At 54.3% G+C, this 18,355-nt stretch overlaps 1 protein-coding gene across 2 annotated transcripts in view; it reads right to left on the reverse strand.

Annotated features, from left to right (window-relative positions):
* GSG1L (GSG1 like) overlaps window positions 1-18,355 on the reverse strand; it is a 220,367-nt gene that overhangs the window by 7,399 nt on the left and 194,613 nt on the right. For both annotated transcript variants that reach the window (XM_033426055.2, XM_004268603.4), the window contains one exon: window positions 4,792-4,859. In XM_033426055.2, the coding sequence (XP_033281946.2) occupies window positions 4,792-4,859 (68 nt within the window). The remainder of the gene's footprint in view (window positions 1-4,791; window positions 4,860-18,355) is intronic.

The raw sequence follows: 18,355 nt of genomic DNA on the forward strand, positions 1-18,355 counted from the left end.
GGACCTACTGTGTGCCACCCACTGTTTTAGCCTCTCAGGATACAGGCGTGAACAAAACAAAAGACAGGGTGCCTAATCTCATGGAACCCAGCGGAGAAAGGCAGCAAAACAAAAACCAGGTATGTAAGTATAATGTCAGAGAGGTACAGATACGATGAAGAAAAGAAAACACAGTGATATGAGGTCGACTGGGGAAGCTGGTGCAGGTTAGGGGAGCTTCTCTGAGGAGAAGCTTAAAGAGGATACAAGGGACTTCCCTGGTGGCGCAGTGGTTAAGAATCCGCCTGCCAATGCAGGGGACGCGGGTTCGAGCCCTGGTCCGGGAAGACCCCACATGCCACGGAGCAACTAAGCCCGCGAGCCACAACTACTGAAGCCCACGTGCCACAACTACTGAAGCCCATGTGCCTAGAGCCCATGCTCCGCAACAAGAGAAGCCACCACAATGAGAAGCCCGCGCACCGCCATGAAGAGTAGCCCCTGCTCGCCACAACTAGAGAAAGCCCATGTGCAGCAACAAAGACCCAACACAGCCAAAAATAAATAAATAAATTCTTTTTTTTAAAAAAAAGAGGAGACAAAGCCAGCCATGCAAAGATTTAGAGGGAGAGCTTTTCAGGTGGAGACAAGAGCACGTGCAGAGATTCTGTGGAGTGAATGAGTTCTGTATGTTCAAGAAAGAGAAAGGCCAGGGTGGCTGGAGCAGAATGAGGGAGGGGACAGTGGGAAGAAATGAGGTGGAGAGTTTGGGGGCCAGAGCAGGAACGGCCTGGTTCCAGGATAATGGGAGAGATCTACACGCCAAGCTGAGTTGTACTTCCCCGGGGGACCAGAGATCTCAACAAAGTCAATCTGCGTCTCAGAGCCTCAGCCTCTCAGTCTACACAATAACAACACTCAACCCTCCTTCCCAGGGCTGTGCCAGCCATCAGATGAGACGGCTGTGAAGTGCTGAGCGGGACCTGCACACAGTAAGTGCTTAATAATGCAGGCTCCCTGGCACTCCTCCCCCCACCCGTGCGTCCTGCTGGCAAGTCAGTACACCAACCAGATCTGAGCAGTTGCTCAGTAGAGAAATATTGCAAAACTTGTCCAGGACTTTCCAAAACATTTTCTTGGCCAAAATCCCACTAGCAGCTAAGAGGCCGCATTCTGGAGACGGTGTCCTTTCCCTAGACGATCAGGCTGCTCTCCAGCCCATGAACCATGTGAGGACCCAGTCCACAGGTGGCTGGGCTCTGCATCCCCAAACACTGCCTGGGGTCTGGCAGATGGGGTGTGCCCAGCCCACATTCGGGTGCCTCCCCGTCAGCTCCGACAGCAGATGGGGTCTACCTCTTCCTCACTGTTGTGACTCTGAGACCCCAGCGCCTCCGCTGGTCCCCGGGGAAAGACAGCCATCCGGATAACTCGGCTATCTGATGAAAGGCACACATGGCAGAGGTGCTGGGGACTCTGAGGTTCCTTCTTCCCCGAGAGGCTGGGACCTGGAAAACCTGTGGGAGCCACAGGCCCTTCCCCACCGGCTTCCATGCTTCTCTTTGAGCCCCAGGGTGTTAGGACCTCGTGGCTTCTCCATCTCTCCCCACCCCACACAATCTCCCTCGACGGTCTCAAAAGTCCCCCAGCTTCAACTATCTCTGTCCTCAACCCTACACGCCCCTCAAACTCGTCCTCTCCAGGTCCATCAGTGGGTGACATCTGGCCCTTGACTGCTGGCCTGAAAGTTCTGTGCGTATCTTAGGTTCCTGGCCGCCTCCATCTGTCACCTCAAGTCACACAAGCTGAGGCTGTGGGTGCGCCCTCCCTCCCAGTGGAGCAGGCTGCTGACCTCCTACGGCGCCAGAGCTTTCTCCACCCACCCCAGGAGAATTCATGCACCCCACCCTACCCCAGCAGCCTTCGAACAACGCCTGAGGAGAGCTACTGTCATGTCCGGGGGGGATAACTCAGACCGTGTGCTCTGCACTGGCTCCCCAAGTCACCCAGCAGGGCCTACAGTGATAACCAGCCTGGAGCACGGCTTCCACCTGCCTGCCTTTCCCTGCTTAGTCCGCCTCCCCGGCACCTATTGTATTTTCCGGGATCACCCAAATAAGGTGCTTGCTGTTGGGTCCTTATCTCGGGATCTGCTTCCACAGGAGCACAAAGCACTCAGACGGCTCTTCCGGCAAAAAATTCTTGGATCCTCCCACTTTTATCTCTGTTGCCACAGGTCAGGCCGCCGTCACTCCGGGGATGAGGGGACAGCATCTAAGCTGGTCTGCTGGCCTCTACTCTTCCTCCCCTCCCATCCTTTTCCCACATTGCAGATGGATGGAAGGAGGGATGGATAGATGCGGATATAGGTAAAGGTGATGTAGACACAGATATAGACACAGCTATAGATACAGATACAGATAAATAATCTGGGCAAGTCTCTTCCGCGCTCACAATGCCCCTCCCCCCCACTGCAGAGCCAGCTCCTTCCCATGGTCCTGCCTCCTGGGCACCCCAGCCCCGTCTCCTCCCGCATCCCAATCCCCAACCCCCATCGCTTCCCTGCTCCGGCCACGTGGCCTCCAGTGCTGGCTGCTGCGGAGACTTGGCACCTGCAGGCCCCTCTGCCTGGAAGGCTCTTTGTTTGACTGACTCCATCTATTTCCTTAGGCCCCAGCTCCAGCGGCCCCTCAAAGAGGTGGCTCTAAGGAGGCCTCCCCCGATCCCTCTTTATCATCACGTTCCTTAGCACTTGAGATCACCATGCTTGTTTCTGAGTTCACTTCTTTCCTGATTCTCCCTCCCTCTGGACTCCCACCCCACAAGGCAGGAGCTTTGCCTGCTCTGGCTCCCGGCTGCATCTCCAGTGCCCGCACAGAGGGTCTGCACAGCTCAGTATTTGCCGAGGGCACGAAAGGTGGAATTCTCTGCAGGCTGTTGACCTGGGGAATGCATGTGATGCCTGGGAGGTGAAGTGGACGCCAGGACAGAGGTGAGGGGCTGGGTTGGGGGTGCAGGGCTTCTGCGGCTCCGCCGACACTGGCTGTCCTCACTTTCCATCCCAGGGCTCGCTTTCAGGGCCAGATTTGCTCTCTGGACTCTTTCTTCCATCGTCAGCCCTCAGGGATCTGGCCTTTCCTCCTCCCAGCTCCCTAGCTGCCCCCAAGACAATCCCCACGACCTCTTTCCACCCAGGGCTTCCTGCCCACTCTGCAGGGGCCTCAGGGGGCTCCGGCCCAAGCAGGGGAGCCGGTGGCCCTCTGGAACATGCCAGGGCTCTCAGCCTGTGTCCCTACCATGTGCTTCCTGAACCCCTCTGGTGGATTCCTGCTCTCTTCTGTTATCCCTGAGGCAGGTGCTCCCCAGCCTCCTCCATGCCCTGGCTCTTGACCCCTTCCTCCAGGAAGCCCCCCACCCTGACACCTGCCATAAAGCCACAGTCTGTGGGCCCAGCATCCACCCCAGTTCCTCGGGTAGGCAGTTAGCATTCTGGACATCTTCCTGGGCTGGTGTCTCCTACAGGAGCCTCTTCCCTCAGCGTGAAGACCAGACCCTCTCCTCCTCTCCAGCCGGGCCTCCTCCCAGGCTCTTTCACCCGCCTCCATCTTCTCCTCTCAGCAGAGCCATTTCTCACTCTGTTACTAGGATCCCAGGGGTTGGGGGCAGACAAATCTGAGTTTAAATCTCTGCTCTCTTAGTTCAGATTCCCCAGAGGCAAACCCTGAGATAGGAATTGGAGCAAAGGGGTGACACTACAAAGATGCAGGGAAACTTGACAGAGGCGGGGATGTGGCCCAGGGGAGGGAAGGCGGCCAACCCAGGCAGCTGCTAGACCTGGTAAACCTGGCTAATCCTGCAAATCACACACCTCGGGGCGATACCACTCAAGGGGCGAGGGAGCCGGGGTATCTATATGCCAGCTTCCCTGGCACTTCCTGCCTTCTGTGGGTGGAGGTGGGGCAAGCCCCCAGGCACAGAGATGCAGATACTGGCAGCTGGGATGCCTCGTAGCTTCCTAAAAGGTCTGAGAGATACAGGCAGGGCACAGACAGCACCTGCTCTAAGGGCCCTGCCACTGACTAGCTAAGCTGTGTGACCTTAGGCAAGTTGCTCCACCTCTCTGAGCCCTCATTTCTGCAAAGTGTGGTTAGTAATCCCGGCTGTAGGGGTTGGCGGTCAGCAAGAACAGGAGATCAGGCATAAAAAGCCCTTAGTACAGAGCGGGGTGGGCAGGGAGCACGGGGTGGGCATTCAGCAGGCTCGGATGAGATCCTGCCACTTTAGTCTCAGCTCCTTTCTTTTCTGTGCAGAGCAAGGCCTTTCTCTCCTTTGACCTCCCCTTTGCTTTCTGGTCCAGGCATTTGTTTTCTGAATAGGAGCCCTAGATTCTGACCCCCACAGTGAGGCATATGAAGTCCGTGCATTCTGAGCTGCCACCAGTATCCACTGCTCAGACAGATCTTGTGAGCTATCACCTCCCTGACTTGCTAGCTCTGCCCCGGAGCCATTGTCCCTTCCAGCCAATGGCTAACCCCGGCCTGGATGGAGCTGTGGTTCGCCTGCCTGTCTTTAAGGCACCCCCGTGTCCCTCTTGCTCCCTTAGCATTCCGACCCCATTGCAAGGGCCGTGGCTGCCATGTGCGGAAGACTTGCTCTGCTAAGACCCCAGCCTCAGTTTCGCCATCTGCAGTATGTGTCTGGGGGAGAATGCAGGGGGGCAGGGAGAGGTTGGCCTGGCCCATCTCCAGGGTCCTCTCTTCTCAGACAGCTCACGAATCTGCAGCACTGGCTCCTGCAGGTGAGGCCACTTACGGGCAGTGTATCTCTCGTGGCGGCAATCCAAGCGAAAGTCCTCCTCGTGCCCATCCCCCTTCTCCATCCTGGAAAGAAAAGAAGCCAAAAGCCAGTGTAAGAAAAAGCAGGCTGAGCCGGCAGAGACCCGGGACCTGAAAAACGCAGCCCCGCCCCTCTGGGGAACATTTTGCGAAGCAACGTGGCCCATCGTCCCACGGGATCCTTCCCACGGCCCTGTGAGATGGGCATTATTATCGTTCCATTTTATTGATGAAGAAACTGAGGTATTGAACGGTGATGTGACCAATCAGGTGCCATGCAGCTGATAAATTAGAGGCGGAATAGGGATGCAAACCTACATGCTCTCACAAAAAGATGTTCAATCACATGCAAATAGCATATGACACGAGAATGTGTACAGTTTGATTTGCTTAAAAATTACACACGAATATGCACAAAACATTACTTGCCAGAACATATACCAAAGGGTTAGTGGTGATTAACTCCAGATAATAAGAATATAGCGGATTAAATCTAGAACCTTCTTTTTGAACTTACCCCTATTTCCTGATTTGGGGGCAAAGGACTTTTATTCGCTGCGTCACTTTCTTTAACTAAATCAAAACATTCCCTAAAGTCATTTCTACATAGAAACAAAGCCCTGGTCTTCTGACCTCTGCCACAGCGCTCTTTCCCACCAACAACTGTGAGCATTTCTCCTCTGGCATCTCAAGATCACTGCAGTTCCAGAGGGAGCTGTCTCTACTGGCCTGGCCGGGGATGGGATGACAAGCACAGAGCAGAGGAAGCGTCAGAGTGGAAGCAGCTGCAGATTCTCCAACACATCCCATCCTCACCCCCATCCCACCGATGACTGAGCCAGAGAATGCGCAGGGCCATAGTCCCACATGGCACTCATCCACGTGTAACCCAAATACATTCCAGAGCTCTACGAGGTCCGGTCCACATGTGCCTCACCTTTAGACAAACATAACCTAGGCCTCTAACGTAGAAACAATTCCAACCATTACTGTATGTCCTAAAGAACACCGAAAGCACCCCAATTCCTTATCTGTGGCCCTGCACCTTGACATCGGCCCTCTATTCCTTGCTTTGCTTTTATTTGCCTTGCAGCTGTCCTAGAACCTCTCTCATCTCACATCTCACTTTCAGGGCCCCCTACACTCTCTCCAGTGCCCCCAGCATGGAGTCTTCCCTCTTCCCCACCCTCCTCTTCTTTCCACTGCTCTCCTCTTTTCTCTCACGCAAGGATGTCTCAATTCTTTCCAAAGCAAATGCACCTCCCCTGTTTTCTGACTCTTCCCATCACCTCTTATTCCTAGTTGCATAGCTGTGTCCAGAAGCTTGGGGCTAGAGGAGACGTGGGGCAGGCGGTGACTGACAAGCAAGCAATGCCAGAAGTGTCCCCAGTAGAAGGGAAAGAAATACTCATGCAATGATAATTTGGGTCTCCTAACATTGTTCATTCACGCATTCAGCAGGGATTTCCTAAGGCCCTGCTCTGTGTAGTTTGTACCAGATGCTGTAGAGGGTGGAAATGTCTACTTCATAGTCTCTGCCCTCAAAGAGCTTCTAGTCAAGCAGGAAGTCAAGCATGCACACGAGTTAGTAAATCCCATGCATTAAATAACACACTTCGGGATTGCCTACGATAATGTCTGTACCAGGGGCTATAGGCCTGTGCTTCCCAGGAGACAAACTCTGAACACAGATCTTATTAACAAGGACCTTCTGTGGCCTAGGAAGCCCCAGATGGCAGAACAAAGGCCTGAGTGTAGATGCTATAGGAAGGCAGATATCCTATAATAACTGACACTATAGGAAGGTTCAAGGGAGGTTCAGTATAAGGGAAGATGTATTTTTGTTTGTTTGGTTGGTTGTTTTTTTGATTTTTGTTTTTTAGTGGAAACATTCTTGTTAGTTTCCTTATAGCACAGGCTTGTTTAAAAATTTCCAACTCTATGGGCTTCCCTGGTGGTGCAGTGGTTGAGAGTCCACCTGCCGATGCAGAGGACACGGGTTCGTGCCCCGGTCCGGGAGGATCCCACATGCCGCGGAGCGGCTGGGCCCATGAGCCATGGCCGCTGAGCCTGCGCGTCTGGAGCCTGTGCTCCGCAACGGGAGAGGCCACAAGAGTGAGAGGCCCGCGTACCGGGAAAAAAAAAAAAAAAAAAAAAATCCAACCCTATAGACAGAGCAAAAGTCCCCCTATAATTAAACCTCCATGAAGGGAGATCACCACAGATAGTAGTTTAGGGTTTCAGAATTAATACTTTTTTTTACATAAATAGCCTCAAATTAAACAGATTTTTTGTAATCTGATTTTTTTTTTTTGCAGTTGAAAAGCAGCCACAGACAATATGCAAACAAATGGGCACATTGGGGTTTTTTGTTTGTTTTGTTTTGTTTTTTTTTTTTTGCGGTACGCGGGCCTCTCACTGTTGTGGCCTCTCCTGTTGCGGAGCACAGGCTCCAGACGCGCAGGCTCAGCGGCCATGGCTCACGGGCCCAGCCGCTCCGCGGCATGTGGGATCTTCCCGGACCAGGGCACGAACCCATGTGCCCTGCATCGGCAGGCGGACCCTCAACCACTGCGCCACTAGGGAAGCCCAGGGCACATTGTTTAATAGATGATTATGTACAGCAGGTGGTGGCCTGGACCTGGCTTCCGGGAGATAGTAGGTTTAACCTCTGGTCTAGCCAGTGGTTCTCCATGTGGAGGCCCCCTGAAGTCACCAGGGGAGTTTCAAGCTGCCCGGTGATCACAGTGTACAGCCAGGGTTGAGATTCACTTGTGTCGGGACCAGCAGAGGCTTCGCAGGAGGAAGCGATGCTGGAGCTGCATCCTGAAAGCCACAGGACGCGCTCGCCTCTCAGCGAGGGAGCTGGGATCCAGCCCAGGTCTACCTGTCTTTCTGCTGTGCTGCGTGGCCGTTCTGGGAAGAGCTGGTTCCTTGCACAAATGCAGCCCTCTCCACCAGGTTCGCCAATGAAAATAAACGGCCTGCAGGGTCCTGGCAGCTGTCTGGTGAGTGGCTAACGCTCGGTTACGGCAACGCCTGTGACCCTTTGTCCCCCTAACCCCCGTGCTTCCTGGCAGAAAACACGTGAGGACAAGAGGATGCCTTGGGCACAACTGAGACCTTGGGCCCTGCAGTGAGGCAGGATCGTGGCTGAGCCCAGCTCTGTTATGAATGGACAGCTCACCCGCTCTGAATCTCTGTGATCCAGAGTTTTCTACGTGGCCATGGGCAGGACAGTGGTGGTAGGAATGACTGTAGGACAGCTACCACCGCCCCACTGGTTGTTGTGAGGTCAGAAGCCCAGGACCTGGCACGGAGGGAGGGCTCAGAACAGAGTAGCACTACTACTGGTTTTCAATCTGTTTAATCATTGGTCTCCCCACAAACATTTTAGACTCAGAGAGAAGAAGGATGGAGTTTATCTCCTTCTCCACTTGTAGTCTCTGGGCCTAGCACAGCGATGGCACAAAGTATCCCAAAGAATGTCAGAAGGGAGGGAAGGGAGAGTGGGGTAGGTAGGGAGGCAGGGAGTTGAGGAAAGGAAGCCAAGGCTAAGAGCAGACCACCGGGGAGGCAGCCCAGGTTCATCCAGGGAGGCTGACCTTTGTACTGAAAGAAAAGGAAATACTCAACTGTCACTAGACGACTATCTTCTTTAATTTGAAGTACGTCCTGCAGGAAATATTATGTGCTTTCTGAAGACAGGGTTTTTTTTGTTTTTTTTTTTGATGGTGGTGTGAGGGGTGACCCACGCATCTAAATAAGTGCCTTGAAGGGTTAGCGGGGGATGCTTGGGGTGAAGCAGTGCTCAGAAGGGGCAGCGGGTGGGGCCCAGGGCCCCTCAGGCCCTCCACGCACCTGCTGTGTCACCTTCCTCTCCGGGTCTCAGCGTCTCCTCTGTGAGCGGGTGGAGCGGTGGCTCCACCATGTACTAGCTCTGAGTCTGGACACGTCCCTGTCATCCCTGAGCCTCGATTTCCTCATCTGATAAATGGGCATAATGACGTACCCACTCTTAGGGTTGTCATAAGGATTCAGTGAATAGTACACGCTCCAGCTCCATCTGTTTGGCGTTCTTACAGCACCGCCTGCACTTGCTACTGTCACAACTGTTATTATCATCGTCGGCATCCTCATCGCTGGGTCCTTTGCGGTTGGTCACTCTGTGACTCCACCTCCCAGCTCCTGATGCAGAAGGCTATTATTTTAACATATTAACCAATGCTTCCCCTCAAAAATCCCCACATACACCCTTTCCTTTCATTTCATCATTTTGACCTCGTTGCGTCAGGAAAGGGATGTTTTCCAAGAAGCAGAGAAAAGGCTTCAAAGTATGAAACACCTCTGGATTCAGGGCAGAGGGAAGCACAGGGAGTCACAGCACAGCCTTATGCCCCAGAAGAGAAGAGTCTCCCCAAACTGGGGACAAGGAGAGTCAGAGCAGGGGCTGAGTGAACCGATGCTGTGATGTGCAGAAAGGTGAATGATCCCTAGGGAAAGGCGACAGAAACAGAGGTAACTGCTCAGACTTTCACAGGAGAGAGAAATAAACTTGTACATTGTTTAAATCCTCATTATTTGCGGTATATTTACACTGATTCAAACCTGTATCCCAACCACAGAGGCACTACCATCGTCATCATCGTTACCATCATCCCCATTTTACAGATGTGAAAACTTTGTAACTTGCCCAAAGTCTAGTGGTGTGCTGGTAAAGATCAACAACCACCTCTACAAGAGAGGGTGCTCTGCTTTGGGGTGTCTGTGGACCTCTGTGGGCTGAAGACTCCCAGCACGGCTGATCTGAAGCAGAGAAAAGGCTTCAAAGTGTCAAACACCTCTGGACATCACTGAACGTGTGATGTCACTGAACGTGGCACCAGGAAGGCATCTGTACACTCTGCTCTCATGGGCCAGCTCCACCCCGGCAGCTGGCTGGTGGCAGGGCAGGGATTTGAACTCAGGTTTATCAAGAAACAGGCCCGGGCTTCCCTGGTGGCGCAGGGGTTGAGAGTCCGCCTGCCGATGCAGGGGACACGGGTTCGTGCCCCGGTTCGGGAAGATCCCACATGCCGCGGAGCGGCTGGGCACGTGAGCCATGGCCGCTGAGGCTGTGCGTCCGGAGCCTGTGCTCCACAACGGGAGAGGCCACAAGAGTGAGAGCCCCGCGTACCGCAAAAAAAAAAAAAAAAGAAAAAGAAACAGGGCCCAAGCCTGTTTCCATTGTGACCTGCAGATTCCCGGCTGGCAAGGGATGCTCTGTCAGACTCACCATGGGTACACCTACACTAGGAGGTCCCAGTGGAAAGCGGGGCTGGGCACCATCCAACTCGGGCTCTCCCAGAACAGCCAGCAGGTGTGCAAATGGCGGCGGGGGGTGTGACCACACTGTCACAGAGTCACTGCCCCAATGACCTACAACATCTGGAATCGGGTTGAGCCTGGGCATTTGCTCTTTCTGAGAGAAGAGAAGGACGCAAGCGATGGAGCAGGGAGGCTCCGAGGATTTGATGGTGTGAACAAATGTCTTGTCTTACGGAGAGACCCCTGGCACCTGCCCATCTAATTCCAGAGCCAAGTGTGGCCACAGCAGCTGGGGCACTGGCAAGAGGTCTACCGGGTCTTACCTCTGTTGTGGCGGGAGCCCCAGGCCTCCCCAGCACACAGCTCCCAGCGCGCTCCAGCTGCCGTGGCCCTCTCTGCGCCATCCTCAAAGCCAAACCCTTTCTTGCTGCCCCAGGCTGGCTTGTTTCCCAAATCTCCAGTCACTTCCTGGTATAAAGTGGCAGTCTACGTGGTGGGCTTCTCGAACCATCTGATAAAGGACTAGGTTTTTCCCCCTTAATTTTCAATCTACCTCGGACCAAATTTTTAATAAAATACAATAAAAATGAGTTGCTAGAAAATGAAACACACACACACACACACACAAAAGGTAAGCTTGGGTGTACCAGCGATATCAACTCACTATGAAAGTTTCCAAACACGTGTCTCAGTTCCTCTCCTTATATCATCATGGACATTTGCAAATGGGCCCTGGTCCAGGGACCACACTTTGAGTAGCACTGAGGTGTAGAACCCTTCTTTATCCACTGGCCTCTACTGGCCATGTCCACCTCCTGACCCATAACCGGGCTGCATCTGCTCTGTCCTCTAGCCCAACGTTTCCCAAATGTGCCAGTGCCCACAGATCACCCGAGGAGCTTTTAAAAATGCAGATTCTGGTTCAGTGGGTCTGGGGCAGTGGGTCTGGGGCAAGGCCTGCATTCTAACAGGTTTCCAGGTGGGGTCGATGCTGTTGGGCCCCAGACCACATCTGAGGAACTAGGCATTGGACCCTGGGCTCTGGGCACTTGTGAGGCTCCGCAAAGGGTCAGCCCAGTCACCCTCTACGTCCTGGGCTGTCACCCAGTGGGCCCAGGCCTCCAGTGCCTTCCCCACAGTCCCAGCTGCAAATGAGCTTCACCGAAGAGCCCGCAGTAGTGACGGTGGGAAGGAGGGCACCCGGAGCCCTCCCGCCTCCACTGGGCTGAGATTTGGAGAAAACATGGAGGTCAGGGAGCAGCTGTCCTGCAGGATCATTTCCAGTTCAAGGACCACTCTGTTCTTTTCGCTTTCCTTTCACAAAGCGTTGGTCATCGAGCTAATCTTGGGAGGGCCCTGAACCTTCCATGGCGCCATCTCTAATTTCTGGGCACCTCGCAAGAGGTGCGAGGCATCCCTGAGAAGTAATATTCAAGCAGCGAGAGTGGAAACAGACAGGTAAGAGGGAGCTGTGCTCGAACACGTCTCAGAGGTTAAATGGCTAAGAAACAGTCACAGAGGACAAAGAACACAATGATTTTTTTTTTTTTTTTACGGTACGCGGGCCTCTCACTGTCGCGGCCTCTCCCGTTGCGGAGCACAGGCTCCAGACGCGCAGGCTCAGCGGCCATGGCTCGCGGGCCCAGCCGCTCCACGGCATGTGGGATCTTCCCAGACCGGGGCACGAACCTGCGTCCCCTGCATCGGCAGGCGGACTCTCAACCACTGCGCCACCAGGGAAGCCCAAACACCATGATTTTTAAATGATGCACTGATGATGGAATGAAGGATGAAATTAAAAGAAAATTTGTCAAATAAATGACCACAGGTGGGAGATTAAGATTCTATAACATCCCAGCGGAAGTGCCATTCCAAGACGGCGGAAATAAACGGGTATTTAAAAGATTCTTTTTTTCTCTCTCTTTTGCCATTTTGTAAGGTCATCATGATACAGAACGGCTGGAAAATACAGGGAGGATAAATAGCCACGGTGCCAGCGCCCTCCCCTGACCTTCGTGTGTGGCTGACAGTTCTACCTCCTGTTCCTCTACTGGGTTTTAAAAAGACGCCTCTAGATATCAGCGCCTTGATATTATTTGGGGAACAGCATGGGCTAGAAATTACCACTCAGGAAAACAATCACTAGCGTTAGTGGAGCCCCTACCCCTGCACCCTGTGCCCGCCTTCAACAGGTCTAAAGGCCCCTGACAACATGAAAACCTCTACACCTGACTTATCTCAAAAGTCAAAAGACCAGGTGAGCAGAGGTGAGCGCACCTGAGCAGTGTGCTGTTCAGCATGGCGGCAGCAGTGTGGGAAAGGCCATGCAAGCAAGACCAGTGGCAGCTCCTAGAGGACAAAGGTCACCTTGGCCAACAGACTGACCAGCGACCTCCCCACAAGGCTCCTTCCCCTCTGCTGTCACCCTCTCCATCCATCCCTTACTTGGGAATAAAGAAGGGAGTGGACCTGTATCCCTGCCCCGTGGAACTTGCATCCGTGGCCAGTGCTGAGAGAGGACGGGCGGGGGAACTCAGTCCAGTTCAGAATCGATGCTTGAGGACTTCCTTGGTGGCGCAGTGGTTAAGAATCGGCCTGCCAATGCAGGGGACATGGGTTCGAGCCTTGGTCCAGGAAGATCCCACATGCCGCAGAGCAACTAAGCCCGTGCGCCACAACTACTGAGCCTGCACTCTAGAGCCCGTGAGCCACAACTACTGAGCCTGCGTGCCACAACTACTGAAGCCTGCGCACCTAGAACCCATGCTCCACAATAAGAGAGGCCACCGCAATGAGAAGCCCACGCACCGCAACAACGAGTAGCCCCCGCTCGCCACAACTAGAGAAAGCCCGTGCGCAGCAACGAAGACCCAACACAACCAAAAATAAATAAAATTGATTCTAAAAGAAAAAGAAAAAAAAGAATCGATGCTTGAGGTAAGATCTGCAGGCCCAGAACCAACAAGGCGAAGAATGGGGGGCACCCCAGATAGAGAGGACAGCCATCCTGAGGCTGCATGGAAGCAGAACGACTCTGTCTGGGGAACTTCCAGGGGACGGGCAGCTGTGTGCAGGCGAAGGGGCCCGGGTCCACAGGGAGGCTCATAAGTTATGGGGGGGGGAGCTGCGCCTTTGTCCTGAGGTTGTGGGGAGGCACTGCAGTGTTTTAGCAGAAAGATGAGGGTAGAGGCACCCTGATCACATTAGCATAGTGAAGAGGCTTTGGCTGCTGGGGGAGGACAGATGTGGGATTTACATCTCACCTCCACTGGATTTGGGGTGTCCTGACATGATGTGCAGATGTCTGCTTGCACAAGCAGGACCACCCTGGGGAGGAGCGTGGAAATAGGACCAGGTTTGGAGGAGACCATCATGAGTGGGTACTGGCCGTGTTGATTTTTGATGCCTTTGAAGATCCAGAGTGGAAACACCAGGGAGGCGGCTGGATATGGGGCTGGGGGTCAGGAGGGGACTAAGAATTCAGGAGTCCTGGTGCGTATGTGGCCGCCGAGGCTAATGTCGAGGAAGGGCCTAAAACGGACTTTGGGAGCATCTCCATTTAACAGAACAAGGAGGAGGGGGTGGGAAGGGCTGCCTGGAGACCAGAAGAGTGGCTGGTGGGAGCTGGGAGGGAGGGTGTGTGCACATCATCTAGGCCTCTGGGAGCTGGTTCAGCGGAGTCAGGGGTGGAGGGCAGCTTGCAGTGGGTCGAGCCATGAGGGGAGGTGAGGAGGTGAAGACTAGCCCTTCCAAAGGTTCGTGACAACAGACAGGAGAGAGAGCAGAACCAGTGGGGAGTGGGGTCCTTACGGCCCTTTCTGCTCCAGTCGTGGGGATGGGTAAAGAGGGGGTGGTCCGCCACTATGCCAGAACGACTTATGTCCAAGCCGATCGCCCCCAGGTTGGGGTGCAGCTGCTCTGCATCTGCCCAGAGCCCCGTGAGGCCTGGCACCCAGGAAGGAGGCTTGGGGACGGTCCCCATGCCGCCTTCTCATCCCAGTAACATCCAGTCCGCTACTGCGCCAGCACCCCCCCCCCCACCCCAAATGCTGTGGGAGGACGAGAGAGATGAGACAGCCAGGCCGAACTCCCACCCATACCCTACTCTCAAATCACACCAAACTGCTTAGAGTTTCCTAACTACCCTTGTGTGTTGCCCGTCCTGGCCTTTGCTCGCACTGTTGCCTGTGCCTGGGAACGCCTTCTCCCACCCACTGCCCATCTGGCCATGCACACTGTGCGTACCTTTAAAAACCTGGCTTGAGGGTCTCGTCTGTGAAGGCTTCTCTAGCCTCTGCCTTTCCCGGGGTGCCCAGCCCTCCACCTGGAGTGACCTCCAGGAGACCCCATCGCAGCACCCAGGGTGATTTGCTGCACTCCCTAGACCAGAGCGGGGGGGCCGGCAGGTGATGGAAGAGGCTGGAAGGCTCTGAGGTGAGTGACTCACCAGGGGACTCACAACTAATAAACTGCAGAGCTCATTCCAGCCCTGGTCTATTTCCTCGTGGCTTCCACAGGGTTAAGTGCGAGTGTACAGGTAAGACCCTCGAACAGTGCTTGCAACAGAGGGGACTGCACCACTATAATGAACAATATAATTACTACGGATAGTTAATAACTTGTTGAGCATCTGTGGCTCTAGGTGTCAGGGACAGAGCGGAAGCCAAGAAAGCTCACTGCTCTGGCGCGGAGGCAGATAAAGTGCGTGCACAAGTTCAGAGACTGGGACGCGCACCTCATGCCTTGGAGCAAGGGCATGTGACGGGGTGATCTGACCCTGGGGAGGGCAGCTGCGCTCCTCCCTGGAGGCCCCGGCCCTTTGCTCCCACCCACCCACGGCGGCTTTCCCGGGAGCGGGATGCTGGCTCAGTTGAATTCCCCCTGGAGTCCAATCCAACAGGGTCTCATTTCCTTCCCCGCATTGTTAAACGAGATCTGAACGTCAAGCATTCAAGAAAGCCCCGATGTGCAGATATTTACCTTTCGTCCTGCAGCTTTCGACCCTCCCCTGGGAGGCCCGATTAAGACGCCCTTCTTGGGGACAATAGGCAGGGTGAGGCTGGGAGGGTTTAAGGCCAGACGTTTCTCAGAGCTGGGACAGGCAAGTCTGCTCAGAGGAAGCAGGCTCGCCCTCCCCCACAAGCCCAACATACAGGGGCACACTGGCCCCTACACATGCACACACACACACACACACACACACACACACCCATACCTTTCTTCCACACACCACTACATTTCACAACCTCTGAAAATGGTTCGGAATCTGCCCGATCACTCCTCAGACTCACAACTGGCTCCTGCAGAGAAAAATCCAGCAGGACGGGGACGGGGTGCAGTGGGGTGGGCGGCAGTACGGGCCCTCCTACTCCATCAGCCTCCACAGGGCACCGTCTTGTCCTCAGTCAGGGGTGGCTCTCCGCTGATAGGAATGGCAAGGGCGGGGGCGGGGGGCGCCTGGGAAAACCTGCACCCTCTCCAAGGGCACGTCTTATCCCACAGCGCTCTTCCGTATTCACAGCCCACCTCGCACCTCACCCACCTGTTTGCTGTGGTTATTTTTTATTTTTATTTTTTTTTGTGGTACGCGGGCCTCTCACTGCTGTGGCCTCTCCCGTTGCGGAGCACAGGCTCCGGACGCGCAGGCTCAGCGGCCATGGCTCACGGGCCCAGCCGCTCCGCGGCATGTGGGACTTTCCCGGACCGGGGCACGAACCCGTGTCCCCTGCATCGGCAGGCGGACTCTCAACCACTGCGCCACCAGGGAAGCCCCCGCTGTGGTTACTAACGTGCTTCTTAGATGCCCGATATCCACAACACTGTCTTCCCCTCCATCCTAAGCTGGTCATTCCCAAGCTTTGTACTTTGTATCAGTCGCAGAAGGGACACATGAAATGCCCTCCATGTGCCATGCACTGTGCTTACCACGTGACCTGGGTCCAATTTGAGCCTTCCCGAGATGACGAGAGCTCTGGGTTCTCCTACTGTAGGTCAGCGGAAATCGACCCAGAGGCGCTCAGTGACTTGCCCCAAGTCACATAGCAGTGAGAAGACAGAACTGGAAAATTCAGGTCAGGGGGGCCCTCAAACCCCTATTCTCTCCACAGCACACCCTGTTCCCCAAGGAGTAAGAAACGTGGGCAGGGGGGCTCAAGGATCTCTTCCCTTACGTCCCTGGCTATGGTTTCAGGAACTCTGGCCACTGCAGGAGTTCAGCCCTGCTGCTGGGTCCCCACAGACCTGTGTAGACATCTGTCTGTGTGCTCTGAGCTCTTTGCAGAGAAGGCACCAAAAAAAAGAAAGAAAGAAAAAAAAATGAACAGCCCGGCTAAGCTGAAGTGTTCTCCTTGGAGAGGAAGGGAAATAAAATTTGATGAACCTCTGCATAATGTTCAAGTTAGGAACGTGTAAAGTGATATTCTGCACATATGCTGGGAAGCCTTTATCTTCTCCCACATCGTTGGGGCCTGAGCTGTTCAGGACCAGCGAACAGCAGCTTCTGGCTGATGAGGTACAAAGAGGTCCTGTCTTCTGCCTCAGGAGAACGAGGGAGCCCATGATGCTCCGGGCTCTCCCACAGCCCAGGCGACAGAAGATGCGGTGCCCATGGGGCAGCTTTAGACACAAGGCTGCCCACGCAGCTGCTGTAAACACTTCCTGAGCACCTACTACGGGTCCCGTGCTCTGCCAGTCATCACCACCTTCCTAGCGGACGGGCTCTTTCCACAGCCGTGAGCAAGGCAGGCCTGTGTGCCAGGCTGGCCTGACCTCCCTGACCACACCTGACAGGCCCAGGACTGGACAACTGACCTGGGACTTTGATGAAGGGGCGCTGGGATGCTGAACCTGCCCAGTGATGGTGGGGCTTGAGCTGAAAGTGGACGAGGCAGTCAGGGCTGAGGTCTCCAAAGAGAAGTATTCAGCCAATCACACACACACCCCCCCCAAACTAACCCCCAAAATGTTAAATGAGCACCTATTAGGTGCCTGGCCCAGTCCTCGGTGCTCAAAATACAGTGGGGAAGAAGTCAGCAGAGCCCTTCCATCATGGAGCTCCCGGTCTACAAACTACCAAACAGACAAACAAATAAAATAATGTCAGGGGCTTCCCTGGTGGCACAGTGGTTGAGAGTCCGCCTGCCGATGCAGGGGACACGGGTTCGTGCCCCGGTCTGGGAAGATCCCACATGCCGCGGAGCAGCTGGGCCCGTGAGCCATGGCCGCTGAGCCTGCGCGTCCGGAGCCTGTGCTCCGCAACGGGAGAGGCCACAACAGTGAGAGGCCCGCATACCGCAAAATAATAATAATAATAATAATAATAATAATGTCAGGTTGTGTAGGTGCTATGAAAAAATAGCAATGATAAAGAGTGACTAGGACAGGGTGTATGGGGGTGTACAAATTTAGATGAAGTGATTAAGGAAGGCTTCACTGAATACGTGACATCTGAGCCATGACCTGAGTGAGCCAGCCAGGTGAGGATTCCAGGCAGGGGCACAGCAGGTGCAAAGGCCCTGAGGTGGGGATGAGCTTGTAGTGTTCAAGAGACAGAAAGGAGGCTCATGGGGCAAGGGAGAGATGATGGGGTCTGCAGCAGTCAGAGGGAGGTTCTGGTGTGGCCCCCACCATCCTCCACCGTGCTACTTCTTGACTTAAACCCTTCCATGTGCCCCACGAAGAGTCCAACTCCTCAGTGCTGCCCAGCTCCACAGTCTCCTTCCCCCTTTTCCTCCTCAGACTCTGTCATCAGTCCTGAGAACCTTTCAGTTCCCTGCCACCAAAAGGCATTATGGCATGTCCAATCAGCTCCCCAAAAGCAGGCTGTGATAAAGATTTGGGTACAGGTAGTTTATTTAGGAGATGGTTCCAGGAAATATGATAACCATTTGCTTGTCCTTCCACCCATGCATCCATCCATCCATCCACCCATCCATCCATCCATCCATCCATCCACCCATCCATCCACCCATCCATCCATCCACCCATCCATCCATCCATCCATCCATCCATCCATCCATCCATCCACCCATCAATTCATCCACATAACCACCCACCCAACCATACATACATCTGTCCATCCACTCAACCGTCCATCCATCCATACATCCATACATCCACCTACTATTTATTGTCATCTTCTCTATTCCCAGCAGGACTCTAAGGACTCAGGTGATCGGATGTGGTCCCTGACCTTGAGGAGCCCTCCTCCTCTAGCAACCGTCACGGATCCCACT

Source organism: Orcinus orca, chromosome 16 (genome assembly GCF_937001465.1).
Source record: "Orcinus orca chromosome 16, mOrcOrc1.1, whole genome shotgun sequence".
Classification (NCBI taxonomy): domain Eukaryota; kingdom Metazoa; phylum Chordata; class Mammalia; order Artiodactyla; family Delphinidae; genus Orcinus; species Orcinus orca.